The 24672-nt window shown below is 42.6% G+C and overlaps 1 protein-coding gene across 4 annotated transcripts in view; it reads right to left on the bottom strand.

Moving 5' to 3' along the window:
• ANKRD29 (ankyrin repeat domain 29) overlaps positions 1-24672 on the bottom strand; it is a 60401-nt gene that overhangs the window by 20681 nt on the left and 15048 nt on the right. For all 4 annotated transcript variants that reach the window (XM_039463880.2, XM_074383678.1, XM_039463881.2 and 1 more), the window contains 3 exons: positions 19130-19228; positions 14275-14373; positions 9552-9650 (listed from right to left, as the gene is read on the bottom strand). In XM_039463880.2, coding sequence (XP_039319814.1) covers positions 9552-9650; positions 14275-14373; positions 19130-19228 — 297 coding nt within the window. The remainder of the gene's footprint in view (positions 1-9551; positions 9651-14274; positions 14374-19129; positions 19229-24672) is intronic.

The raw sequence follows: 24672 nt of genomic DNA, 5'->3' as shown, positions 1-24672 counted from the left end.
ATCAGATTACTTATCAGTTGGTTATTTAGTTTATGAATTAGGAGAGGTTTTCCTCGTTTGTACACATTAATTTCTGTTTTATTTTTTCCTTCTGGTATAATGGTTACAGCCTTCATTTTCATCATGAAAATGATGGGAGCAGTGGCTCACACCTATAATCCCAGCACTTTGGGGGGCCAAGGCGGGAGGATGGCTTGAGTCCAGGAGTTCGAGACCAGCCTCAGCAACATAGTGAGGCCCCCATCTCTATTAAAAAAGAAAAATGATTTTATATATATTTAAAATTAAAGATATAAAAATAATTTTGAAAATGATGAAAAGTCATTTAGCTCCTTTTTGTAGAGTTTTGGAATTATCAAAATGTGAAAAAGCATTTAAAAATATTTATTTATTTATTTATTTATTTTTTCTTTCTTCAAAACTTCCTGGGGAGAAGAACTGAAGACCCTGACTCTATCTTGACTCTGTGAAGTGGCAGTCATTTTGACTCCAGAATGTTATTAACTTGGTTTGTTTGTTGTTGCTGTTTTGTAAGATATACATCCTAAAATGCTCCTCTCCTCCTCTCTGCCTACAATATCATGGTTCAATAATAAGTGATCAACTACTGCAGCTACTTTTAAAAAGTAATTTAAAATTCTCTCTCTCTTTTTTTTTTTAATGGTGAAACCTCCTCTCTACTAAAAATACAAAAATTAGCTGGGCATGGTGATGTGCACCTGTAATCCCAGCTACTCAGGAGGCTGAGGCAAGAGAATCCCCTGGGCGCAGGAGGTGGAGGTTGCAGTGAGCCAAGATCTAGCCACTGCACTCCAGCCTAGTGACAGTACGGGATTCCATTTCAAAAAAAAAAAAAAAAAGTGGATGAAAACATAGATTGCTATAATAACTTTCAAATGCATACATTTGACTCAATGGTTCTGCTTCATATATATAGTAATGTTTGTGAATGTATACTAGAAAATACGTAGAAATGATCATAGCAGCACTATTAATACCTGCCATCAAACAACCAAATACTCAGTCAAATGGATTAATAAATTGTGATATAAGCATATAATGGAATACTATACAGCATAAAAGGGGAAAATCCAAAGCCACATGCAACAACATGGGTGAATTTTATATATAAACATATTATTCAGTGAAAATAACACCATAGGATACTGCATACCACAAAAAGTATATGCAAAGATCATGGCTACCTGGAATTCAAGGAAGAGTTCTGTTAGTCAAACACTTTAATTTGAGCATCATTTAAGCATAGTATTCACTAGAACACTAATAGCATTATTACATTCTTTACTTCTGCACCCTCCATAGTAGCTATCCAAATGGCTCCCTGGAGTAATAAAATCTGAATCTGTGGATTGTCACTGTTTTTTATTTTATTTTATTTTTTTATAAGAAAAAGAATAAAGAAGAGAAAGAAAGAGAAAGAGGAAGAGGGAGAGAGAATGGGGGTATTGCTTTATTGCCCGGGCTAGAATGCAATCTAAATATGGGTATGCCTATAATTTTCCTTAATAATGGAGATATAAAAGAAAATGAGGGAAGAGAATAACAAACAAGGAGCCAACGAACATTTCGTTTAAACTTCTAAGTTGATATGATGTGGTACTGATCTACGTATTCCTGTATTGGATGCGTATATATTTAGGATCTTTAGCTCTTCTTGTTGTTGCATTGATCCTTTTATCATTATATAATGTCCTTCTTTGCTTCTTTTGATCTTTGTTGCTTAATTTTAACTTCTGCTTTTTATTTATTTATTTTAGCTCTCTGGTTGGTTGGTAAATCCTTCTCCATCTCTTGTTTTAAATCTTTGTGTATCCTTGAATGTGAGACGGGTCTGGATGCAGCATACTGATCGGTTTTAGTTTTTTATTCAAATTGCCTGTCTGTCTTTGGATGGGGGATTTAGTCAATTTAAATTTAGAATCAATAATAATATATGTGAGTTTAATACTGCCAGTTAATATTAGCTGGCTATTTTGCCCATTGATGTAAATTCTTCATTATATTGATGCTCTTTTTGGTATTTTTTTTAGAAAGGCTGATACTGTTTGTTCCTTTCTATGTGTAGCGGTTCTTTCAGAATCTCTTGTAAAGCAGGCCTGGTGGTGATGAAATCTCTGAGTGCTTGCTTATTCACAAAAAACTTTATTTTTCCTTCACTTGTGAAGCTTAGTTTGGCTGGATGTGAAATTCTGGGTTGAAAGTTCTTTTCTTTAAGGATGTTGAATATTGGTCCCCACTCTCTTCTGGCTTGTAGGGTTTCTGCTGAGAGATCTGCTGTAAGTCTGATAGGCTTCCCTTTGTGGGTAACCTGACCTTTCTCTCTGGCTGCCCTTAGTATTTTCTCCTTCATTTCAACCCTGGTGAATCTGACGATTATGTGCCTTGGAGTTGCTCTTCTTGAGGAATATCTCTGTGGTGTTCTCTGTATTACCTGGAGTTGAATATTATCCTGCCTTACTAGGTTCGGAAAATTTTCCTGAATAATATCCTGAAGCGTATTTTCCAGCTTGGATTCATTCTCTTCGTCACATTCAGGTACACCTATCAAGCGTAGATTAGGTCTTTTCACATAGTCCCATATTTCTTGGAGACTTTGCTCGTTCCTTTTTATCCTTTTTTCTCTAATCTTGTCTTCTTGTTTTATTTCATTGAGTTGGTCTTCGACCTCTGATATCCTTTCTTCTGCTTGATCAATTCGGCTGTTAAAACTGTGCATACTTCACGAAGTTCTCGTATTGTGTTTTTCAGCTCCATCAATTCACTTATATTCCTCTCTAAATTGTGTATTCTTTTTAACATTTCATCAAATCTTTTTTCAAAGTTCTTAGTTTCTTTGGATTGGTTTAAAACAAGTTCTTTTAATTCACAGAAGTTTCTCATTATCCACATTTTGAAGCCTGCTTCTGTAATTGGAACACACTCGTTCTCCATCAAGCCTTGTTCCGTTGCTGATGAGGAACTGTGATCCCCCGTTGAGGGAGAGGCGTTCTGATCTTGGGTATTCTCAGCCTTTTTTGGCTGTTTTCTTCCCTTCGTTATAAATTTATCCATCTGTGGTCTTTGTATTTACCGTCTTTGTAATTGGTTTTCTGAGTGGACGTCCGACTTATTGATTCTCTGCGCCGAAATCTGAGCAACCCACTGCACCGACTAAATCAGCGGCGTTAAGATTGATGGTGCTTTTCTGACTCTGCACCAAGAACCGACGCTCCGAGGCACCGGCAAAACCGCCTCGCCGGTCACAAGAGTCGCACTGGCGACCCATGGGGCTCCTCCGCTGGGAATCTCCTGGTGCGTGAGCAACAAGAATTCATGTGAAGGTATGGCGTCCTCTCGTTCTTTGCGCTTTCACTGGGAGCTACAATCCCGAGCTGCTAGTGATCTGCCATCTTCATTTAAAAATATTTAAATAAGTTTTTGAATTCTTCCAGATCAAAACATATAGTTTTAAAATATATTAAATCAAATAAACTATTGTGAAGTTAAAACCTCTACAGCACTTTTTTTTTTTTTAAAGTAATGGCTGGACATGTTGGCTCACACCTGTAATCCCAGCACTTTGGGAGGCCAAGGTGGGTGGATCCCTTGAGGCCTGGAGTTTGAGACCAGCCTGGCCAACATTGCGAAACCCCATCTCTACTAAAAATATAAAAGTTAGCTAGGTGTGGTGGTGCACAGCTGCAGTTTCAGCAACTCGGGAGTCTGAGGCAGGAGAATCATTTGGGCCTGGGAGGGGGAGGTTGCAGCGAGCTGAGATAGCACCTCTGAACTCCAGCCTGGGCAATAGAGTGAGACTCCATCGCAAAAAAAAAAAAAAAAAAAAGTAATAAAATATTTAGCTTGAAGAAGGATGAAATTCATAGGGTTATGATAGATGTCCTTTAATATTTGTGTGTATATCAAGTAGAAAAGGATTTAGACTGATTTTTCAGGCCAAGTGAGAGAAAGAAGACAGATGGGTGAAAGCTACATGGAAACCTGGGGCCAATGTAGAAAAGTTTAATGAGGGTTGGCTAAGACCAAAGAAAGTGATCAGATAGGAGTGAGTTCCCCATGCCTAGAGGTGTTCAACAGTAGCTGATTATCATAGAAAGGATTAGAGTACCGATGATGGCTAAATAGAGTGACTTTCGTAGTTTTCTCCGACTCTGTTATTCCCTCATTTGATTTGAGATCATTTTTACAGCCAGATCACAGCATGAGATGGAGTGTATAACATGACCTGTATTAAAGACTAACCTTGTATGGTCTTATTTAGGCTCCTGGGAGTATTTGGAAAAAAGAACTAAAACCATCCTCTTCTGTCGGAATGAGTATCTGAAGCGGCACTAGCTCTTTGCTTTCACAATTTCCAGTCGTCACAGTTGGGTTACTTCCACCTACAGGGTTAGGCCAGTCAGAGGTCTTGGGGACCAATTCTATTCTTGGACTTGGGAGTCCAAGAGCTGTGAGGAACCCTGCCCGTAGCAGAGAGAGTTCAATATTGAGGTAACGTTCTTACCCGCCCTACCCTGACCTGGAGCCTATTTCTCGTGATTGTGTCCCTTGCCCCATGTGCCTGGCCCAGCAAATGGGTCTGCAAGAGATATCACCCAATGCTGCACTGCCCATGGTCTGCCTCCATCCCAGTCAAGGGTGATGGAACTGAGGATGGGCAGGCCAGCCAGTCACTGTGGCCTGGTGCACAAAGATGAGCTGTGACAATGACATGGCTATCCCCAGAGTTTGGCAGTCTGACCCATAAACCTGGGGACCACATACTAGATAAGCAGATGAAACTGGTAAAAAAGGAAAGGCATGGGGAGAGAAAGAGATAGGAAGGGACTCTGAGGCGACAGAGAACACGTGCTTGCTAGACAAAGTGCAGCTTTGATTTCTGATAGATTTTCTGTTCCAATGAGGCCTGGTTGGAACAGAAATGATCATAATAGCAATACCTAACACTGCACTGGCTGTGTATCAGCTACTGCATTAAGAGTTCTGCAGAGATTATTTTATTTTATTCTCGCAATACTGAGATTCAGGGAGAGTAGGCAACTTGTTCAAGGTCACACAGTTAATAAGCAAAATGGGGTCTGTGTTTTATTTTCTTAAGATATCCCTATCCCCGTAATTTCCAAGCTGCTCTCCACCCAAAAATCTAGGTCTGCTCCCTAGCTGCCTCTTACAGTCTTCCTGGGGACTGGTGTCTGCTCATGAGTCTGAGCCCTACATCTGGAGCCTCTTCTAATTCTCAGGCACTGATCCCTAAATGCTGCAGGCTTCCAGACCTCCCTGGTGCTCTGCACCAGCCATGGGGATCTTCTGGCAGTCGACACACTTTTTCTGAGTGTGGACCATGTGCAAAGGGAATAAGACAGAGTCCCTGCCCTTGACAAGCAGCATGGCTTTCCTATGGCTGTCTGCTCCCATTTCCAAACCATCAGGATTCTATGCCAATCTTTTGGCTCCTCCCACTGCTATTGCTGAGTTCACCCCTCCAAGCTTCCGACCTGGGAGAACATTTATTTTCTGGGCCCAGCTACTCTGTGTACAAGTCTAACTCAAGGCTTCTGTTAGGAGAAGGCACTTAATGAGATGGCTTTTCCTCTAGGCTTCAAAGAAATACTGTTTAGCACATGAAAAAGACTAGATAGAGATGAGTTATGACTGGCCAACCTGAGCTCTGGGTAAACAGGGTCAGACCTCTGCCATTCTATAAAAGTATCGTTTTAATAAGGTGGGTGAGTTGAGCTGGGAAAATATACGGCAAGGTATTTGGTTAATAGAAAAACAGAAATAGCCACCTCAGCTAGTGATTAAAAAGGGCTGAGTCATATCAACTCAACTTGGTGAGGACACATGGAAATAAATGAAAATGAATTTTTAGACTGATTATAGATTTCAGTGATCTCTGTGACTCTTGAACTCTTGGCTTAGGACAATATGGAAGGAAAATATTTTTCAAGTTTCAAATCAAGAACTTAGTCTTCCCATTGTCTGGCTATGACTAGCTTTGGGATTATGATTCCTCATCACGAAGTACTAAAAAGGTCTTCATTTAGTTCTCAGTGATAGAGTTACAAAGAAAAGTCATTCCCACTACAGTTCAGATTCCCTGAAGCTTGTCTCAAATGTCAGCTGAGTAATTTCAATGTAACTTTGTCAACATCCTGTTACAGGATACTGTAATAAAATGATAGGGCTCCATAGAATGGCAGTGCAGCAATTATAAATCATATTTATCCAAAAGTATTAAGAAATTAAAGCAGGCAGGTTTCCTTGTCCTCATTTAGTAAATTCAAGGATTTTCCATTAATGACTCAATGTGTCCACTGAGATTTCAGGAGAAAACATTGGTTTCCCAATGCTCTACCTCTAGAATATTCTACCATGTGCAGGCCATTTTAATAGAAACTTTTAATTAGACTTTCTTTTTAAACCTCCTTATAACTTGTGACAAAGTCAGCCAGGACTGGTATCACTTTTATCTTACCATGGCACTGTTTTCTTGAAACACAATAAATATGCAGAGTTTACACTTTCAGAGAAGACGGAACTTGAGCTAGTCTGACCTGGATAGATAACAAACTCTAATTATAAGCTCACAGTAGGTAATAAAAATTATTCTGATTTGAGGACACAATGGGATGAGTGTACTCTATAAAAAGGAAAAATTCTATTGCTTTTTTTCCCCAAAGCAATTCTTATTTTATAAGACACCTTTTTCCTGAATAGCAATTCTTTCAGGGCTGAACTCAAAATAATTCAAAACAATTGCTTTAGATGCAGTCTTTAGAAGGTGTAGCACTTACTTGCTCCTTGACCAGAGGGTGGATCCCTGCACTCAAAGACTAAGTCATCCACTTTGAGCAGGCTATCCTAACTCTTGAGGAAGGAAAACAGCAGTGCTGCATTGTGGCTACTGCTGCAGGGTTGGTTTACTCTAACTTCTTGGCTTCAACATCAGTGCGTGACTCATTTTAGGTTTAAGTGAGCACAACTCATGCAACATTTGAAATAAAATCTCCTATACCAGCTTCGTTTTTTACAAACAGTATATTAGGCATATAAATGATAAACTTCAAAGTGCCAGAAATTATTTTGGAAGGATGTACTAATAGAGAAACTTGACAATCTTGATAACCTCTCATTCTAAATTCATAGTGGTATCTTCAGTAATGGCTCCCAAATCAAACTTATGCAATCTAAAAATCACCAATTCCTCTTACTAATTTGGGGAAAATGAAGCCTCTGATTCAGAATCAATCAACAATAACAAACTGAAAAGGATCAATATGAAAATATTAAACTCCAATCCTCAAAAGTCAACTCTGGTAGGTACAGAAGTGTAACTTTTTTGAAACTGCTTCTTTCCCCAGGAGTATTCCTGGAGCCACCTAAGAATAACTTTACAGTTCTAAAAATATAATCTTAAATTGATAGCACTGTCTGGCACATAAGTACTCAATAAATATTGATTGAATGTTGAATAAAACAGTTATTAAAAATGTGGGCATTTGAAGAGATCATCAGGCTCATCCTGCCCAGCTTCCTAATTTTTCTTTTTCTTTTTTTTTTTGAAACTGAGTCTCACTCTTATTACCCAGGCTGTAGTGTGTGTAGTGCAGTGGTGCAATCTTGCCAACTCTGCCTTCCGGTTTCACTTGATTCTCCTGCCTCAGCCTCCCAAGTAGCTGGGATCTGCCAACATTCCCGGCTAATTTTTGTATTTTTAGTAGAGACGGGGTTTCATCATGTTGCCCAGTCTGGTCTCAAACTGCTGACCTCAAGTGATCCACCTGCCTCGGCCTCCAAAAGTGCTGGGATTACAGGTTTGAGCCACTATGCCCAGTCCAGCCTCCTAATTTTCAGTGATGAAAGTCTGGACCAGAGAGATTGATTCACTTGTTCACAACCACACAGCTCAAATTATTGGCAGGATTGATCGAGAACTCGGAATTCCTGATCTCAAAACCACTTTGTCTTCCTAACCTCAAACTGTTCTACCCAAAGGCTCTCTCTTTTTCTCAGGTTCCTTATGTGTTTGGGCTTCTGAAGACCAAAGAAGACATGTCTAAGAGCTCAGATCAACCTTAAAGTTCTCATAGCTATTCATTATGTGAACACAGAGAGGCATTCCTGTATCAGGTCAGATTACAGTGGAGATGTGCCTGTGTATGAAATCAGCTTGTCTTTTCCCTAGGAAACTACTTTTATAGTAATGTTTCCTTAATTTGAAATGTTTTGTTAAAAATAAATTAATCTCGGGCCAGGCATGGTGGCTCACACCTGTAACCACAATACTTTGGGAGGCCAAGGCATGCAGATCACTTGAGGCCAGGAGTTTGGGACCAGCCCAAAACATGGCTGCCTATCAAAATGTATCTCTACTAAAAATACAAAAATTAGCTGGATGTAGTGGCACACACCTATAATCCTAGCTATTTGGGAGGCAGAAGCATGAGAACTGCTTCAACCCAGGAGGCAAAGGTTGCAATGGGTCAAGATCACGTCACTGGATGACAGAGCAATACTCTGTCTCCAAAAAAAAAAAAAAAAGTTAATCTGGGCAAAAATAGTACCTACACAAGAGAAGCTAATCATAATATCGTACATTTTGTTGGTTCTTCACTGTTCATAAAGTGCTGCCTCTGTAATCTTGCATTTCTCTTCTTTTTTCTTCTTTGTGTAAATTATTATTCTTTTTTTTGAGACAGAGTCTTGTTCTACTGCCAAGACTGGAGTGCACTGGTGCAATCTTGGCTCATTGCAACGTCTGCCTCCCAGGTTCAAGTGATTTTCCTACCTCAGCCTCCTGAGTAGCTGAGATCATAGGCACACACCACCATGCCTGGCTAATTTTTATATTTTTAGTAGAGATGGGGTTTCATCATGTTGGCCAGGCTGGTCTTGAACTCCTGGCCTCAAGTGATCCTCCTGTCTTGGCCTCCCAGAGTGTTGGGACTACAGGTGTGAGCCACTGCACCCAGCCTACATTTCTGTTCTTTTAATATCAGTTAACTGACTTGCTAGATGTTAGTTTGCTGTTGGCAAATGAAGTTTCAACAGGTAATAATTGTGAGAGATGAAAGTGCAGAACCTCCTAATGATTCCAATGGAATGGAGTCTTCTTTGGCTGGGTGGAAGAAGTGGTAGGCACGTAAAAAGCAGCATTATTGGCAGGGGCTGGACTACTGAACCACGTCTGTTTACCTATGCCCCACGCCAGCCTGCACTCATTAGACCAGTGCAGCCATAATTTATTTGCACAGGAGGTGGCAGAGTGTATACTTGACCTCAGACATCAAACACTTAAGTTTTAAAAGTACTGAATTATGATGTCAGCTTGGTTTCATAGGCTTTCAGGTGAGCTCAGAGCATAGAACAGGAGATACCCTAATCAAAGATTAACTTTTCATCACAGAAACAGACGGGTTTAAAGAATGCCTTGAGCTGACTGGTTATCTTAGGTATGTGATGCTAGGGGACACCAGCCCTCCCTGCCCCATGCTCCCTGTGCTCGGGCAAATGTCAACAGTGGACATTACCTGCCTTGGCTGGTTGACTTTTGCTCCTGAAGCCAGCAGTAATCGAATAACATCCAAGTAACCACCTTGGGCAGCTAGGAAGAGGGCAGTGGCTCCATCCTGAGAGAGAACAAATTAAAAGCATTACAAACATTACCTTTCACATTTATTTTAAAAGAAATTAGGCCGGGCACAGTGGCTCATGTCTGTAATCCTAGGAATTTGGGAGGCTGAGGCAGGTTGGATCCAGGAGTTGGAGACCAGCCTGGCCAGCATAGTGAAACCCTGTCTCTACTAAAAACACAAAAATTAGGCCAGGCATGGTGGCTCATGTCTGTAATCCTAGCACTCTGGGAGGCCGAGGTGGGTGAATCCCTGAGGTCAGGAGTTGACCTAGCCTAGCTGTTGATGGGGTTTCACCAGCATAGCCAACATGGTGAAACCCCATCTCTACTGAAAAAAAAAAAAAAAAAAAAAGATTAGCCGGGAATGGTGGCAGGCGCCTATAATCCCAGCTACTCCAGAGGCCGAGGCAGGAAAATTGCTTGAACCCAGAGGCAGAGGTTGCAGTGAGCTGAGATCATGCCACTTCAGCCTGAGTGAAACAGCAAAACTCCATCTCAAAATAAATAAATAAATAAATAAATAAATAAAAGAAGCAAGAACAAATAAAAATACAAACGCTGGGCATGGTGCCACATACCTGTAATCTCAGGTACTAGGGAGGCTGAGGCAGAAGAATCTCTTGAACCCAGGAGGTGGAGGTTACAGTGAGCCAAGATCGTGCCACTGCATTCCAGTCTGGGCAACAGAGTGAGACTCTGTCTCAAAATAAATAAATAAATAAAATAAATTTAATTTAAAATATACACATTTAACATAATTTTCCATCTCCATCTCTTTTTATGTTTCCACCTCTTTGTCAATGAAGAGCCAAATGTTAGATATACAAATCCCTCAAACCTCATTTTTAAAACATTTATTTTTAATGTATTTTTAAATTTCTAAAAAATTTTTTTTTTTTTTTGACAAAGAGTCGCACTCTGTCACCAGGCGCCAGGCTGGAGTGCAGCAGCGTGATCTCAGCTCACTGCAACTTCCGCCTCCTGGGTTCAAGCAATTCTCCTGCCTCAGCCTCCTGAGTAGCTGGGACTACAGGCATGCGCCACCACACCCAGCTAATTTTTTTTTTTTTTTTTTTTTTTTGTATTTTTAGTAGAGACGTGGTTTCACTATGTTGGCCAGGATGGTCTCAGTCTCTTGACCTTGTGATCCACCCGCCTCGGCCTCCCAAAGTGCTGGGATTATAGGTGTGAGCCACCATGCCCGGCCAAAAAATTTTTTTAAAAAATTAACTGGGTGAGGTGGCAGGTGCTTATAGTCCCAGCTATTTGGGGGACTGAGGCAGGAGGATCACTGGAGCCAGAGAAGTTGAGGTTACAGTGAGCCATGTTTGCGCCATTGCACTCCAGCCTAGGGAACAAAGTGAGACCCTGCCTCAAAAAAAAAAAAAAAAAAAAATTGGGAGTAAAAGACATTCTTTTAATTAGATCTTTCCTATCTTTTCTCTTTCTTGTCCCCTTATCCTCATTCCCCCAATATGAGGGTTCTGCAAGAATTAAAATACAATATGCAGCTGTGTATGGTGGCATGCACCTGTAGTCCCAACTACTCAAGAGGCTGAGGCAGGGGGAATCGCTAGAGCCCAGGAGTTCAAGACCAGCCCTGGAAACATAGCAAGACTCTCTCACTCTCTCTCTCTCTCTCTCTCTCTCTCTCTCTTTCTCTCTCAGCATTGCCTCACTGTGTCACCCAGACCTGCAGTGTGGTGGTGCGACCATGGCTCAATGCAGCATCAACCTCCTCAGCTACAGGGATTCTCTCACCTCAGCCTCCTGAGTTGCTGGGACTATAGGTGTGCACCACTACACCCAGTTAATTTTTTAAAAGAATTTATAGTAGAGACAGGGTCTTGCTGTGTTGCCCAGGCTGGTCTCACACACTTGGGCTCAAGTGCTCCTCCTGCCTCTGCCTCCCAAAGCACTAAGATTATAGGCATGAGCCACCACACCCAGATGACCCTGTCTCTAAAACATAAAAGAACCCTATAAGATGTTTTCAATAAAACTGCCTTAGAAATAACCTCCACAAAGTGGCTCTCTGCCAGCCCAGCAGACACCAACAACACCTATAAACATAAAAAAACAATCCTGCATATCTCAAAGCAAGTGCTCCTTTTCCAGTGCTCTTCAGTTTTCATCTTAACTGAGTATCTGTGTCTTCTGGGCATTTCTGTTTTCTTGGACACATGTCATTCAGTGATTTCAACAGATACATCGATCAGCTGAGAGCATGCATTCTCCCCAGATGCTCACTTCAGCCTGATAACATTCACAGCACAGGGTGAGCTTCACTGTTTTCAGACTACAGTGAAAACCAGAGCACACCCTAGAGGAAAGCACCTAGCAAACCCAGCTCATTACCACACCTGCGGGGAACACTAACCTCAAGCAAAAATATGACACGTGTCCCTGTAAGTCCAGCCACGTGTGTCACGTGGAGGGTCCTGGATTTCCAGTGGGTGTCAGCTGAGCTGCCAAACTGCCCTCAGGAGATCATTAAGAAATTAATCAGCCTCTACAGATTTTCAAGCAGGTGTTTTATATGGGGATAAAATTTTCAGAAAGTCTATGATGCCCTTAGCTGCTGACAACTCTCAGAAATTTTCTTTTTCTTTTTAAATTTTTTTTAACTCTCAAGAATTTTCCAAGATGAACTACCCATCCATTGAATTTTTCACTGTGCATTCTAAGTTCCAGTTCTGCCTGCCCACCCATATTTTAATTGTTTTTAAGGAAATATTTAGATTGTTTGGATAAAAGTAAAGGTCTTAATGTAAAACGGGAGTTATAATGCATGAAATTTCTTGGGTCACCTTAAAACAGAGAGGAATTTACTATGGAAAGGGGCTTTTTTTTTGCCAAACGCTTTGGCTTTTCCTACTCAGTGTGTGTGTGTGTGTGTGTGTGTGTGTGTGTGTGTGTGTGTATGTCCCCCACACTCTCAGATATACTTTACCTATATATAGCCAAAGACATATCTAACCTTTAGACCTGTGTTTCTTAGATTTGGCTACATGTGAGAACTACCTGTTGTCCAAGCTGTGCCTCCAGAGACTCCAGTTTTGTTGGTCTGGGATGAGCCTCGAAATTGGTATTTTTTAAACCTCCCAGATGATTCTAATGGGCAGCCAGAGTTGAGAATTGCTTCTTTATTTAGATCATTATCAAGTAATTCAATCGTTCTACTGGTAATGTTGCAGGCTCAGAGTGCTATAGATTTTGAACTGCAGAGGGTAAAGCTAGTTACTATGAATTTCAAAGAGGCCTGTGATTTGTCAGGGTTAACCATGTAAACTCTGGAAAGGGTGTTCAAATGGAAAAGTTCACACCTACACAGCTCATTACATGTCTATGAAAGTATAGTGCCCCAGGCATAAGGGTTAAATGTCTAGCTGTAGGACAGCCTAAAATATGGTTCCCAGATAATTGGAAGTAGGAATTTTTCCACTCTTCACCATGAGACTGTCAAGTCAATTCATCTCCCTATATTCAATTTTTTCCTACAAAACTGAAGTAATGTTTGTCATAAATCCTATGGCGTTACAGTGACAATCAATTGAAAGAGCCCTTGGGTGATATGCTAATTGCCAGTGAGCTGCAAATGACCCACACTAGCAGTGGACGCCTTTCAAAGGTCGACGGCATACCTATATTTTACAGGTCATCGCCTTACTTTTCTTCCAAATACCTTAGGTGTCTCCTCTTTGTGCCCTTCCTCATAAACACTACCACAGTATATTCTGTGTATCCAATGAGCACATTTAGAAAAATTTTGTATATTTTGGTTTTCAGCAAGTCCATATGGTGGGATTTGTGGTTTGTCATGATATGAATAAGTATCACACGAGTTTTGAAGGTCTTAATTGTATAGATATGTGAAATGTTACACACAACAAATAGATTCAAAAGGGAGAACAAAGATAGATAAATAAGATACATGGTTTCTCTTATTTTTGCGGGAGATGGGGGGTTGAGGGAGCAGGGGACAGAGTCTCACTATGTTACTCAGGCTGGAGTGCAATGGCGTGATCTCAGCTCACTACAACCTCCACCTCCTGGTTTCAACAGATTTTCCTGCCTCAGCCTCTGAGTAGCTGGGATTACTGGTACATGCCACCATGCCCAGCTAATTTTTGTATTTTTAGTAAAGACAGGGTTTCGCCATGTTGGTCAGGCTGGTCTCGAACTCCTGACTTTATGATCTACCCACCTCGGCCTCCCAGAGTGCTGGGAGCCACTGCGTAAGCCACCACACCTCGTCCTGTGGACATATGTGAAGAAGTGATTGCCAACTCTGGCTACCCATTAGAATCATCTGGGAGGTTTAAAAAATACCAATTTCGAGGTTCACTCCAGACCAACAAAACTGGAGTCTCTGAAGGCACAGCTTGAACAACAGGTAGTTCTTATATGTAGCCATGGCGTGAGCTACTGTGCCCGGCCAGATACGTGGTTTCTATATAAAAAACCCCATCTGGTCTGCTACATATTTTTCTCTTGACTCAGACCAAAGTCTTACTGTCCACTAAATGTTTTTGAATTGGCATTTTTGGCATCTGGATTTAGACTGCAATTTTGTGCGTGATGAGGAATGTCCTAATGTCTCCCTGAAATGCACTCACATAAAGTTGGTCATGGATGTTTGCTCCATGCTTCAGCAAGGTCTCCACCACCTGCATATGCCCATACTGACTGGCAGCCAACAAGGCGGTGCCTCCATCCTGTGGACATGCAAAGTATAAACACATTAGAGGCGGTGCAGGCACATATTTCACCAAGCAGATGCTCCTCACATACACAGAATTTAAGAAAAGAGTTTTCCCAAAGATAATAACAACAAATTCATTTTCCCTCTTTTTTTTTTTTTTTTTTTTTTTTTTTTGAGATGGAGTCTCACTTTGGTGCCCAGGCTGGAGTGCAATGGTGCAATCTCGGCTCACTGCAACCTCCGCCTCCCAGGTTCAAGTGATTCTCTTGCTTTAGCCTCCTGAGTAGCTGGGACTACAGGTATGTGCCACCATGCTTGGCTGATTTTTGTATTTTTAGTAGAGACAGGGATTCACTATGTTGGCCAGGCTGGTCTCGAACTCCTGACCTCAAGTGATCTGCCCGCATTGGCCTCCCAAAGTGCTGGGATTACAGGCATGAGCCACCACATCCAGTCTACTTTCCCTCTTTCTTCCCTTTTACTTTTTTCTTTATAATTATGGCAGAGTTCATCCTAAGAAGAGGGTTATGTTGTATATGTGGATGGCTCGCTAGAGACACATTACAGTTATTTGACTAAGTAATTTATTATAAGATAATTTAGAAAATTCTTATGCCAAATGCATAAGAATCATCTGTTTGCTTCTCAATATGAGAAACACAGAGCAGAAAGTCTGTACCAAGTCTTGTCAGTTCTTCTTGGAATCATCAGAAAAGCCTCCCAGGGCTTCTGGCCAGAGATTCTCCTGGCAAATACCATCTTCTCTGTGTGATGTAAACCAGTGGTAGGCCACTGAGATTAAAGTGTTTTTATGGCGTAACCCTCTGGGGCCATTGCCCTCATGGGACAAGATCTGTACCCATTAAAAGAGCAGATAGCTATGGCACATTCCACGTGTCTCTCACTATTCTACTTAGTATTTTCCTTTGAACATGTGCCAATTTGTCCAGGCCTCTTTAAAAGTATGGCCCTTAAAAGTAAGCAAAAGCCTGAAAACATGGCAAAACCCCATCTCTACAAATAATGCAAAAATTAGCCAGGGCATTGTGGTATGCACCTGTAGCCCAGCAACTTGGGAGGCTGAGGTGGGATTGCTTGAGTCCGGGGGAGGTAGCAGTGAGCCAAGATCGTACAACTGTACCCCAGCCTAGGTGACAGAGCGAGACCCTGTGTCAGAAAAGAAGAAAAGAAAGGAAGGAAGGAAGGAAGGAAGGAAGGGAGGGAGGGAGGGAGGGAGGGAGGGAGGGAGGGAGGGAGGGAGGGAGGGAGGGAGGGAAAGAAACCAACTAAGCAGAACATTGTAAAGTACAGGTGCTCTGATGTGGAATGGGATATTCCTGTGTTTCCATCTACTTTGTTTTGATCTCTGCAGCCTAAACTAGAATGAGCTTTTCTACCAACCACATCACACTGCTTACTCATTGAGTTTGTGGTCAATTAAAACCCTTAATGGTTTTTCTTAGGTTCTATAGCTAAGGCATTCTCTTTTCCCATCGAGGGTTGTTCAATTGTTTGGCTCTTTGAACTGGACATCTGAGCTAATTATAATTCAAAAACACATAATCTGGTTCTAAAATATGAGTCATAAATGTAAGATACTGTAGTTTCTAAATTTGGGCATAGGGTGTTTGTTCAAAATGCCTACTTATAAAGCCCCACCCTCAGCCCCACCTTCAGTAGGTCTGAGGTGAGATCCAGAAATATGCCTTTTGACCAGTCATGTGGGTTGATTGTGTGGGCAGGTGGCAGGTGAGCCTCATGTGGAAAAACACTGCTATAAGAGGTCTCGTGTTCATAGGCAGGTAATATCCCATGGGGCTGCATGTGATGTGGCTGGGTAGGGCTTCCCCAGGGACAGGCTCTGTGGAGGGGTAGGGTGTTTGAGATGGACTTTGAATGGTGGATGGTGGTGGTGGGGAGGTATCACTAAATTGCGTAACAGCAGGAATAAACACCATTTCTAAGCTTTGTCCTGTCAATTTTCCTAGCTGTTTGCCCAATAAAGTAACAGAAAAGATAAAATATGATGATTCTCATAGAACTGCTAACTTTTAATTTTGTATGTATGTCAGGGTCCTGCTCTGTTGCCCAGGCTGGCTGCAGTGGTGCAATAATGGCTCATTGCAGCCTTGAACTTTTGGGCTCAAGTGATCTTCCTGCCCTGTGTCTTGAGTAGCTGGTACTACAGGTGTATGCCACTGGGCTGGCTTTTAAAATATTTTTTACTATTTGTATAGATGGGGTATGCTATGTTGCCTAAGCTGGTCTGGAACTCGTGGGCTTAAGCAGCCCTCCCACCTTAGCCTCCTGAGTAGCTGGCATCACAATACCTGGCTAATTTTTTTAAAAAATGCTTTATAGAGATAGGGTCTTGCTACATTGCCCAGGCTGGTCTCCAACTCCTAGTCTCAAGCAATCCTTCCACCTTGGCCCCCCAAAGTGCTGGGATTACAGGTGTGAGCCATCACACCTGGCCTCTTTTATTTAATTTTTAATTTTCTTTTTCTTTTTTTTTTTTTGAGGCAGGGTTTCACTCTGTCATCCAGGCTGGAGTGCAGTGGTGCAATCATGACTCACTAGAGCCTTGACCTCCCAGACTCAAGTGATCCTCTCATCTCAGCCTCACAAGTAGCTGGGACTACAGGCACATGCCACTATGCCTGGCTAATTTTTGTATTTTGGTAAAGACAGGGTTTTGCCATGTTGCCCAGGCTGGTCTTGAACTCCTGGGCTCCAACGATCTGCCTTCCTCAGCCTCCCAAAGTGCTAGGTGTCAGCCACCATGCCCAGCCTTTTTTATTTTTAAAAACACAGTTTGGGGGCATATAGATTTAGTAACAACGAGAACAATTGTTGAAGCAAAGTTTTGATGACAGGATCATATTAAAACTCAAAGCCTCTCAGCTCTCTCTTCTTCCCATGCAAAGCTCTTGGATACCTGCAGCTGAAAGCTCTTGAAAACCTGTGGAATGGCTCATCCTGGGTTCTATGTTCCATGGATTTCTGGGATAGTACAAACTGGCTCATACACAAAGGCTTTAGCCAGTATTAACTTGTTAACCAAGCAGACTGAAGCAGTCATATGGTCACTCATGATCATTGTGACCTTAGTTCAAAGAGTTGAGATCTAGGTTCATAGAACTTTACTTTCTATTTTTAGTTATATCACTTTTGTAATACATAATAAAACAATAATGTAAAAAACATGTAGTATTACTGTATGTTATACTCAGTACATTTGGAGGCATATACATAGTACAACAACAGGTTTCAGAAAAGACAAAACCTTATATGAAATTCACATCTACTTAATGGTTATAATTTTATTATTTATTTATTTTAATTTTTTTGAGACAAGGTCTTCCTCTGTGACCCAGGCTGGAGTGCAGTGGCACAACCATGGCTCACTGATGCCTTGACCTCTCAAGCTCAAGTGATCTGCCCACCTCAGCCTCCCAAATAGCTGGGACTATAGCCATGTGCCACCACACCCAATGAATTCTTTTTTTCTTTCTTTCTTCTTTTTTTAAAATAGAGACAAGGGCTCGCTTTGTTGCCCAGGCTGGTCTTGAACTCCTGAGTTCAAGCTATTCTCCTGCCTCAGCTTCCCAAAGTGCTGGGATTACAGGCATGAGCCACCTTGGCCAGCTCCAGTAGTTACCATTTCCACTGGAAACTCCCTTGATATCTACACAGTACACCAAAAAGATTAACTAAGAAACCTAAAAATTTCCAACTTGGGCATATTTTCAGGAATTTAAAAATTATAAGTAAGCTAGAAATGAGCTGACAATTACAAAAATCTTATGGCAGTTCAAATTCTGCTACTATAAAATTTTATCATGTGAAATCATACTGTGAACACGAAATTGACCTTTCTACAGTCTCAGTTTTCTTATTTGTATGTCAAAAATGAAAATCAATTACTTCTTTTTGTTTTTCGAGATGAAGTCTTGCTCTGTCATCCAGGTTGGAGTGCAATGGCGAGATCTTGGCTCACTGCAACCTTGGCCTCCCAGGTTCAAGAGATTCTCCTGCCGCAGCCTCCTGAGTAGCTAGGATTACAGGCGTGCACCACCATGCCTGGCTAATTTTTTTTGTATTTTTAGTAGAGACAGGGTTTCACCATATTGGTCAGGCTGGTCTCAAACTCCTGACATAGTGATCTGCCTGCCTCGGCTTCCCAAAGTGCTGGGATTACAGGTGTGAGCCACCGTACCCAGCCAATTACTTCTTTAAAGGAAGAACCACTATACAGTTTCCCAACTATATAAACTGTACTTATGTATTATGTATTTCAGTGAGGATAGCTCATCAAAGTAAGCTGCCTGTGAAACCACCGTCTTTAGAAATCTCTCAGATCTAGGAGGATCAGATTAATTCTTCCAACAATTCCTATCACAGTATCGGAATTAATCTTAAGTGGGAAAAAGCACATGGAAACAGGGAAAGTTAGAAAGCCACTGCTACTGTGCCTCTCCTGGTTACAAAATTTAATGTGCTACAGTAGAAAGGTATCAGTTCAGGAAAGGATGTAAATAATTCGCCATAAAATTTTCCAGTTGTGAACCCAGAGTAAAATGTCATGTTTTGAATCAAACCCTTAGATCTACCCCTGAACCATTACAAGTAACCTTAAGGAAATCCACTTACTTAGGTTTGAAATCTTGTAAAAAGGAAAACACAAAGTTGTACCATAGATGAAGGGAAAAGCAATACCTATGGTTGCTGAAATTCTTCAGAATACAAAATCAAGAAGGTTATCTTACTTTGGTCCTAAATTCAGTGGATGCTCCAAATCCAAAGAGAAATCTCACGACATCATTATGGCCTTGCTGTGCGGCAAAGAATAGGGCAGTTGTACCTGACTGGGATAGAGGGAGAGGCTAGTTTTAAAAGACATTTGGTTATATTACATTTGAATTGAACATCTGCAAAGAAAGCAAAACAATACCCTTGCATATAAACCTTCTCACCTAGGAAGGGGCTACATTTCAACAGATTCTTATTTTTTAGTCAGAGAAGTGACAAAAGAAAAGGAAACCTTTATTCTTAGTGAAATAGGATGAATGGTGGCTCCTCAAAAGATTTGTCCTCAGCCAGGCGCGGTGGCTCAAGCCTGTAATCCCAGCACTTTGGGAGGCCAAGGTGGGTGGATCACAAGGTCAAGAGATCGAGACCATCCTGGTCAACATGGTGAAATCCCGTCTCTACTAAAAATACAAAAATTAGCTGAGCATGATGGCGCGTGCCTGTAGTCCCAGCTACTCAGGAGGCTGAGGCAGAAGAATTGCCTAAACCCAGGAGGCGGAGGTTGCGGTGAGCCGAGATCGCGCCATTGCACTCCAGCCTGGGTAACAAGAGCGAAACTCCGTCTCAAAAAAAGAAAAAGATTTGTTCTCATCCTGAAACTTGTGAATATTACCTTCTATTGCAAAAGACGTGATTCAGTTAAGGGTTTTGAGAAGAGCTTATCCTGGGTTATCTGGGTGGGTCCTAAATCTAATGACATGTGTTCTTCCAACAGTGAGGCAGAGGCACTACTCACAATAGCTAAAATGTGGAAGCCACTTAAGTGTCCATCTATGGATGAATGGACAAACAAAATGTGACATAACCATACAATGGACCATTACTTAGCTAAAAAGGAAAGGAAATTCTGACATATGCTACATGGATGAGCCTTGATGACATTATATAAGTGAAATAAGCCAGTCACAAAAGGCCAACAACTATGTATGCTTCTACTGTGAGATCTTTTATTCATTCATTCATTCATTCATTCATTCAGTTCATTCATTTGAGACAGAGTCTTGCTCTGTCACCCAGACTGGAGTGCAGTGGCACCATCTCAGCTCACTGCAACCTCTGCCTCCCAGGTTCAAGTGATTCTCATGCCTCAGCCTCCCAAGTAGCTGGGATTACAGGCGTACACCACCACACCTGGCTAATTTTTGTGTTTTTAGTAGAAACAGGGTTTCACCATGTTGACCAGGCTGGTCTTGAAGTCCTGGCCTCAAGTGATCTGCCCACTTTGGCCTCCCAAAGTGCTGGGATTACAGGCATGAGCCACTGCACCTGGCCTATTGTGATATATAAACTGGTCAGAGTCACAGAACCGGAAAGTAGGATGCTGATTGCCAGGGCCTGGGGAAAAGGGGAACATGGGAAGTTATTATTTAATGGATTCAGAGTTGCAGTTTTACAAAATTACAAAAAGAGTTATAGAGATAGATGGATGGTGATGTGATTGTACAACATGATGAATGTATTTAATAAGACTGAACTGTATACTAAAAAATGGCTAAGAGGGTAAAGTTTACATTATATGCATTTTACCACAATGAAAAACAATAAATATATTTTTAAAAAGAGAGGCAGAGGATGACCAGGCATGGTGGCTCATACCTGTAATCCCAGCACTTTGGGAGGCCGAGGCGGGTGGATTGCCTGAGGTTGGGAGTTCGAGACCAGCCTGGCCAGCATAGTAAAACCCCATCTCTACTAAAAATACAAAAATTAGCTGGGCGTGGTGGCACATGCCTGTAATCCCAGCTACTTGGGAAGCTGAGGCAGGAGAATCGCTTAAGCCCAGGAGGCAGAGGTTGCAGTGAGCCAAGACTGTGCAGTGCATCCCAGCCTGGGCAACAGACTAAGAGTCCATCTCAAAAAAGACAAAAAAAAGTGAGGCAGAGGCATATTTGACCCAGAGAGAGGGCAATGTGACCACATAGGCAGAGACTGGAGAGCTGTGGCCATGAGGAGAGTGCTGACAGCCACCAGGAGCTGGAAGACACAAAGAAGGGAATCTCCCCAGGAGCCTCCAGGATGAGTGTGGTACAGCCCACACCTTGATTTTGGACTTCTGGGCTCCAGATCTGAAAGAATCAATTCCTAATGTTTGAAGCCACCCATTTGTGCTAATTTGTTACAGAAGCCCTTGAAAACTAAAGGTATTTGTTACAGTGTTTCGTAAACACAAGCATTCATTAATAGAGGGAAGAATTCCAATTACAAAGTTTAGTGCCCCAGAGTAGAAGACTACTTGTACAAGAAGGAAAATAAGTAATTCACCCACTAACTTCTCCAAATGCGCAAGCCCAGAGTAAAAATGAGCTCAAAACATTTCTTAAAATGGTACATAATAACAAGAAACAGCCTGATTCCAACATTTAAACTGATCATGATATTCTGCGACATCATTTTTAGCATGCTTCTTATCTACTTTTGCAAGCCTGCTCAAAGATTGGTATTCAAACCATTGTGTAATATGAGAAAAATCATGATACCATTTTTGTGGGCAACATACATTTTTCCTATAGTGATACTCTTCACTGCTGAGCTTGGATCTTGGGACAAAGCTAAAACTACTCTTTACCAGGCACAGTGAAAAGAAACCCTTTTTCCATAGTTTACCCAGAGCTGTTAAGGTGGTAGGTCTCACTCATGTGTGAAAAGCATATGTGTGTGTGTGTGTGTGTGTGTGTGTGTGTGTGTGTGTGTGTGATGGGAGTGAGAACAATAAGACCCACTGAGACAGGCTGGATTCACCCACCTGGTTGCCTGTTTTTTAATGTGGTCTAGAAAAAAAAAAGCCCCTTACTCAAGCTGTAGCTTGCCTAACTTCATGCTGATGGCAGCAGTGGCCTGTCTGGAGCAGCAGCTGTGAAGATGCAGGATGCTGCAGGGGAGGTGCAGCTGGGGTTGCATGCTCCTCGGGTCCAGCGGGAGCTGGAAGCAGGTGGGATCCCCGCCCTCCTTACTGAGTTGGCTGGGTGGGAGCAGCCATGCCCAGCTGCGGCTCTGGTTTTGGGCATCCCTGTGTTCTCTGGGCCTGGGAAGCCCCCACCCCCTGCCCCTGCAGGCTTGGAAGTGCCTGCTCTTGCTCCCTGGCCAATTCCCACTCCTGGCACCTGCTCCAGTGTAGAGCAAAGTTGTAGCCGGCCCAGGTACTGTCTGTCGTGACCTGGCTAGGGGTATTCGTGCTTGAGGTGGTGCTGACATGCCAGCCCAGCACCCCCCACCTTGGTCCCTTCTGGACTTTGGGTGCCAAGCACAGGAGGGAGGCCAAGGGGCTGAGGGCAGCTGGGTGTGGGCCTGTAGGCACTCCTTGGCAGGAACAGTCTGGATGGCATGTTGATGGTGGGAGGCAGACAGGTTCCCACCCATGGCTGCCCATGGACCAATTAACACACACTTCCTCCTTTCTGAACCCATAAAAACCCCTGACTCAGCCAGATTCACACAGATGTCTAGACTACCAGCTCCTGGAAGGATCTACCCACTGTGGGTCTCCTGTCCATTCAGAGCTGGACACAGAGGTCAGGACTACCAGCTGTGGGATGGAGCTATCCATTTCAGGGCTCCTCAAATTGTCAGGATGACCTGTCTGTGGAAAGGAGCTACCCAATTTGGGCCTCCTGAGAGCTGTTCTGTCACTCAGTGAAGCTCCTCTCCACCTTGCTCACCCTCCAGTTGTCTGCATACCTCATTCTTCTTGGCTGCAAGACAAGAATTCAGGACCTGCTGAATGACCCTGTTTATAAACAGGGCTGAAACAAGCCCCCTGCTCGCCACATTGCAGGTGAAGAGGAGTGAGGAGCTGTGGCATTTTGTGGAACCCAGACCTAGGGACTCCCCAAACCAGGGCTGTGACACCCTCTTTGGGGCTCTGTGGTTCCTGGTGTCTCCAAGCTTCCAGGCACCACCACGTTCCCTGGTGCCTATGGTAGAAGCCACTTGGGGTACACATGGTCCAGCTGCAGCCTCACACAGAGCTGGCGCCTGTGCCAGTGCCTGGAGCTGCCTGCCTCGCCACAGCTGGCATGCCTAGTTGTGCGCTGCAGCTGGACCGCATGCTTGCTAACATACCTGGCTTGCCCTTGGCAGGCATGGAATCTGGGCTGGTAGCGTGAACCGAGAGCAGGCTGCTGGGCCAAGAGGGCAGAATGAGCCCAGCGGGCCTGAGCAATACTCAGGCAGAGGGCACTGCCAGCCACGGAGGTTTCTAGCTGGCAAAGTGACACCCTAAGGATCCTGTGACAGTCAATCAGCAACAGAAGACCCAAGAAACTAACTACAAGTTCTCACGTTAGGTGGGTAGGGACTTCCCGGGGCCCTGCATGCACAGTTAGACTTAAACTTCAACTTATAGTCACCTCTTCCTTATCTTAATGTTAAAATCATGCCTGAAGGTGGAGATTTAAAATGCTAATGTTACATGTGATGCATGAAAAGCATATTGAGCTACTGTGCCAGTGCTACAGAAACCCCTCCTATACATGCCCCGACTAAACCCTTCCCTATAAAAAGATCCTATAAAACGAACCCACATACATCTCTTGGGGAGCAGCCAACCCTTTTTCTTTCCATAATGGAACCTGGTTCCTTCATGCACAAGCTAAATAAACTTTTTCTTTGCTATCTGATGATCTCTCTTGACTTCTATCCTGGGAGAGTACAAGAATTCGGGTGCTGATACCACCACCACTGAGGCAGAACATGTAACACCTTCCCAGATAGATACAACCCACTACTTCAGGCTGTGTCTCAGGAAGGCACAGGCATCATGAGACTCTGCCCCAGGAAGGCACAGGCATCATGACCATTCAGAGGGCCTTTCTGTCTGCAATGCAGGTGTGATTTTCTCCTTAGTTCTCACAGAAATAAGTGGGAAGCATCTTCCCATTGCTTTTTTACTTTTGAGGATGCCGGGTTCCAGAAACCTTAGGGAGTCAACAGTTCTGGAGGAAGAAACTTGGCTGGAATAGGAAAACTCTCACCTTCTCAATAGACGTTACATTTCAGAGACTACCAAAGGTCTTTTCTAGGAGTTGTTTCTTTAGTAAGAAAAAGGATTTTTCAATAAGCTTTCTTGATACATTAATTATATAAATCATTATTACAGCAGTTTGAGCCAATTTTAGACCATAGATACTATCAATCATTCTGTACCTTAATGCAGCAATCTGTAGGTAATAGGAGCTAGACCTTAGTCTTGAATGGGAATAAAAGTTTTAAATATGTGTGCCTTACTACACAAACCCAGGGCTTCATGCCAACTGCATTTGTAGCTCCTATGCCTGAGAGGTGTCATCAGCCAATGTGGGTTCTTTAAAGCAATAGTCTTTCAGGAACACTAGCTTCCAGTTTGTCTCTCTAGCAAGCTCTGTGTATTTAGACAGCCACCTGAGCAAGGAGTGGCAGGTAGTTTTTTTAGGAGACAAATATTCTGATATTGCAAAGTGGATCAAGGATTAACAGTGGATCAAGGCAGAAGTCTGCCATAGGATTAAGTTTCAAAGCACTGCAA

The sequence above is a fragment of the Saimiri boliviensis genome, chromosome 13 (assembly GCF_048565385.1).
Source record: "Saimiri boliviensis isolate mSaiBol1 chromosome 13, mSaiBol1.pri, whole genome shotgun sequence".
Lineage (NCBI taxonomy): Eukaryota > Metazoa > Chordata > Mammalia > Primates > Cebidae > Saimiri > Saimiri boliviensis.
Note: the sequence above shows the minus strand (reverse complement) of the source record. Positions and strands in the feature narration are given on the sequence as shown.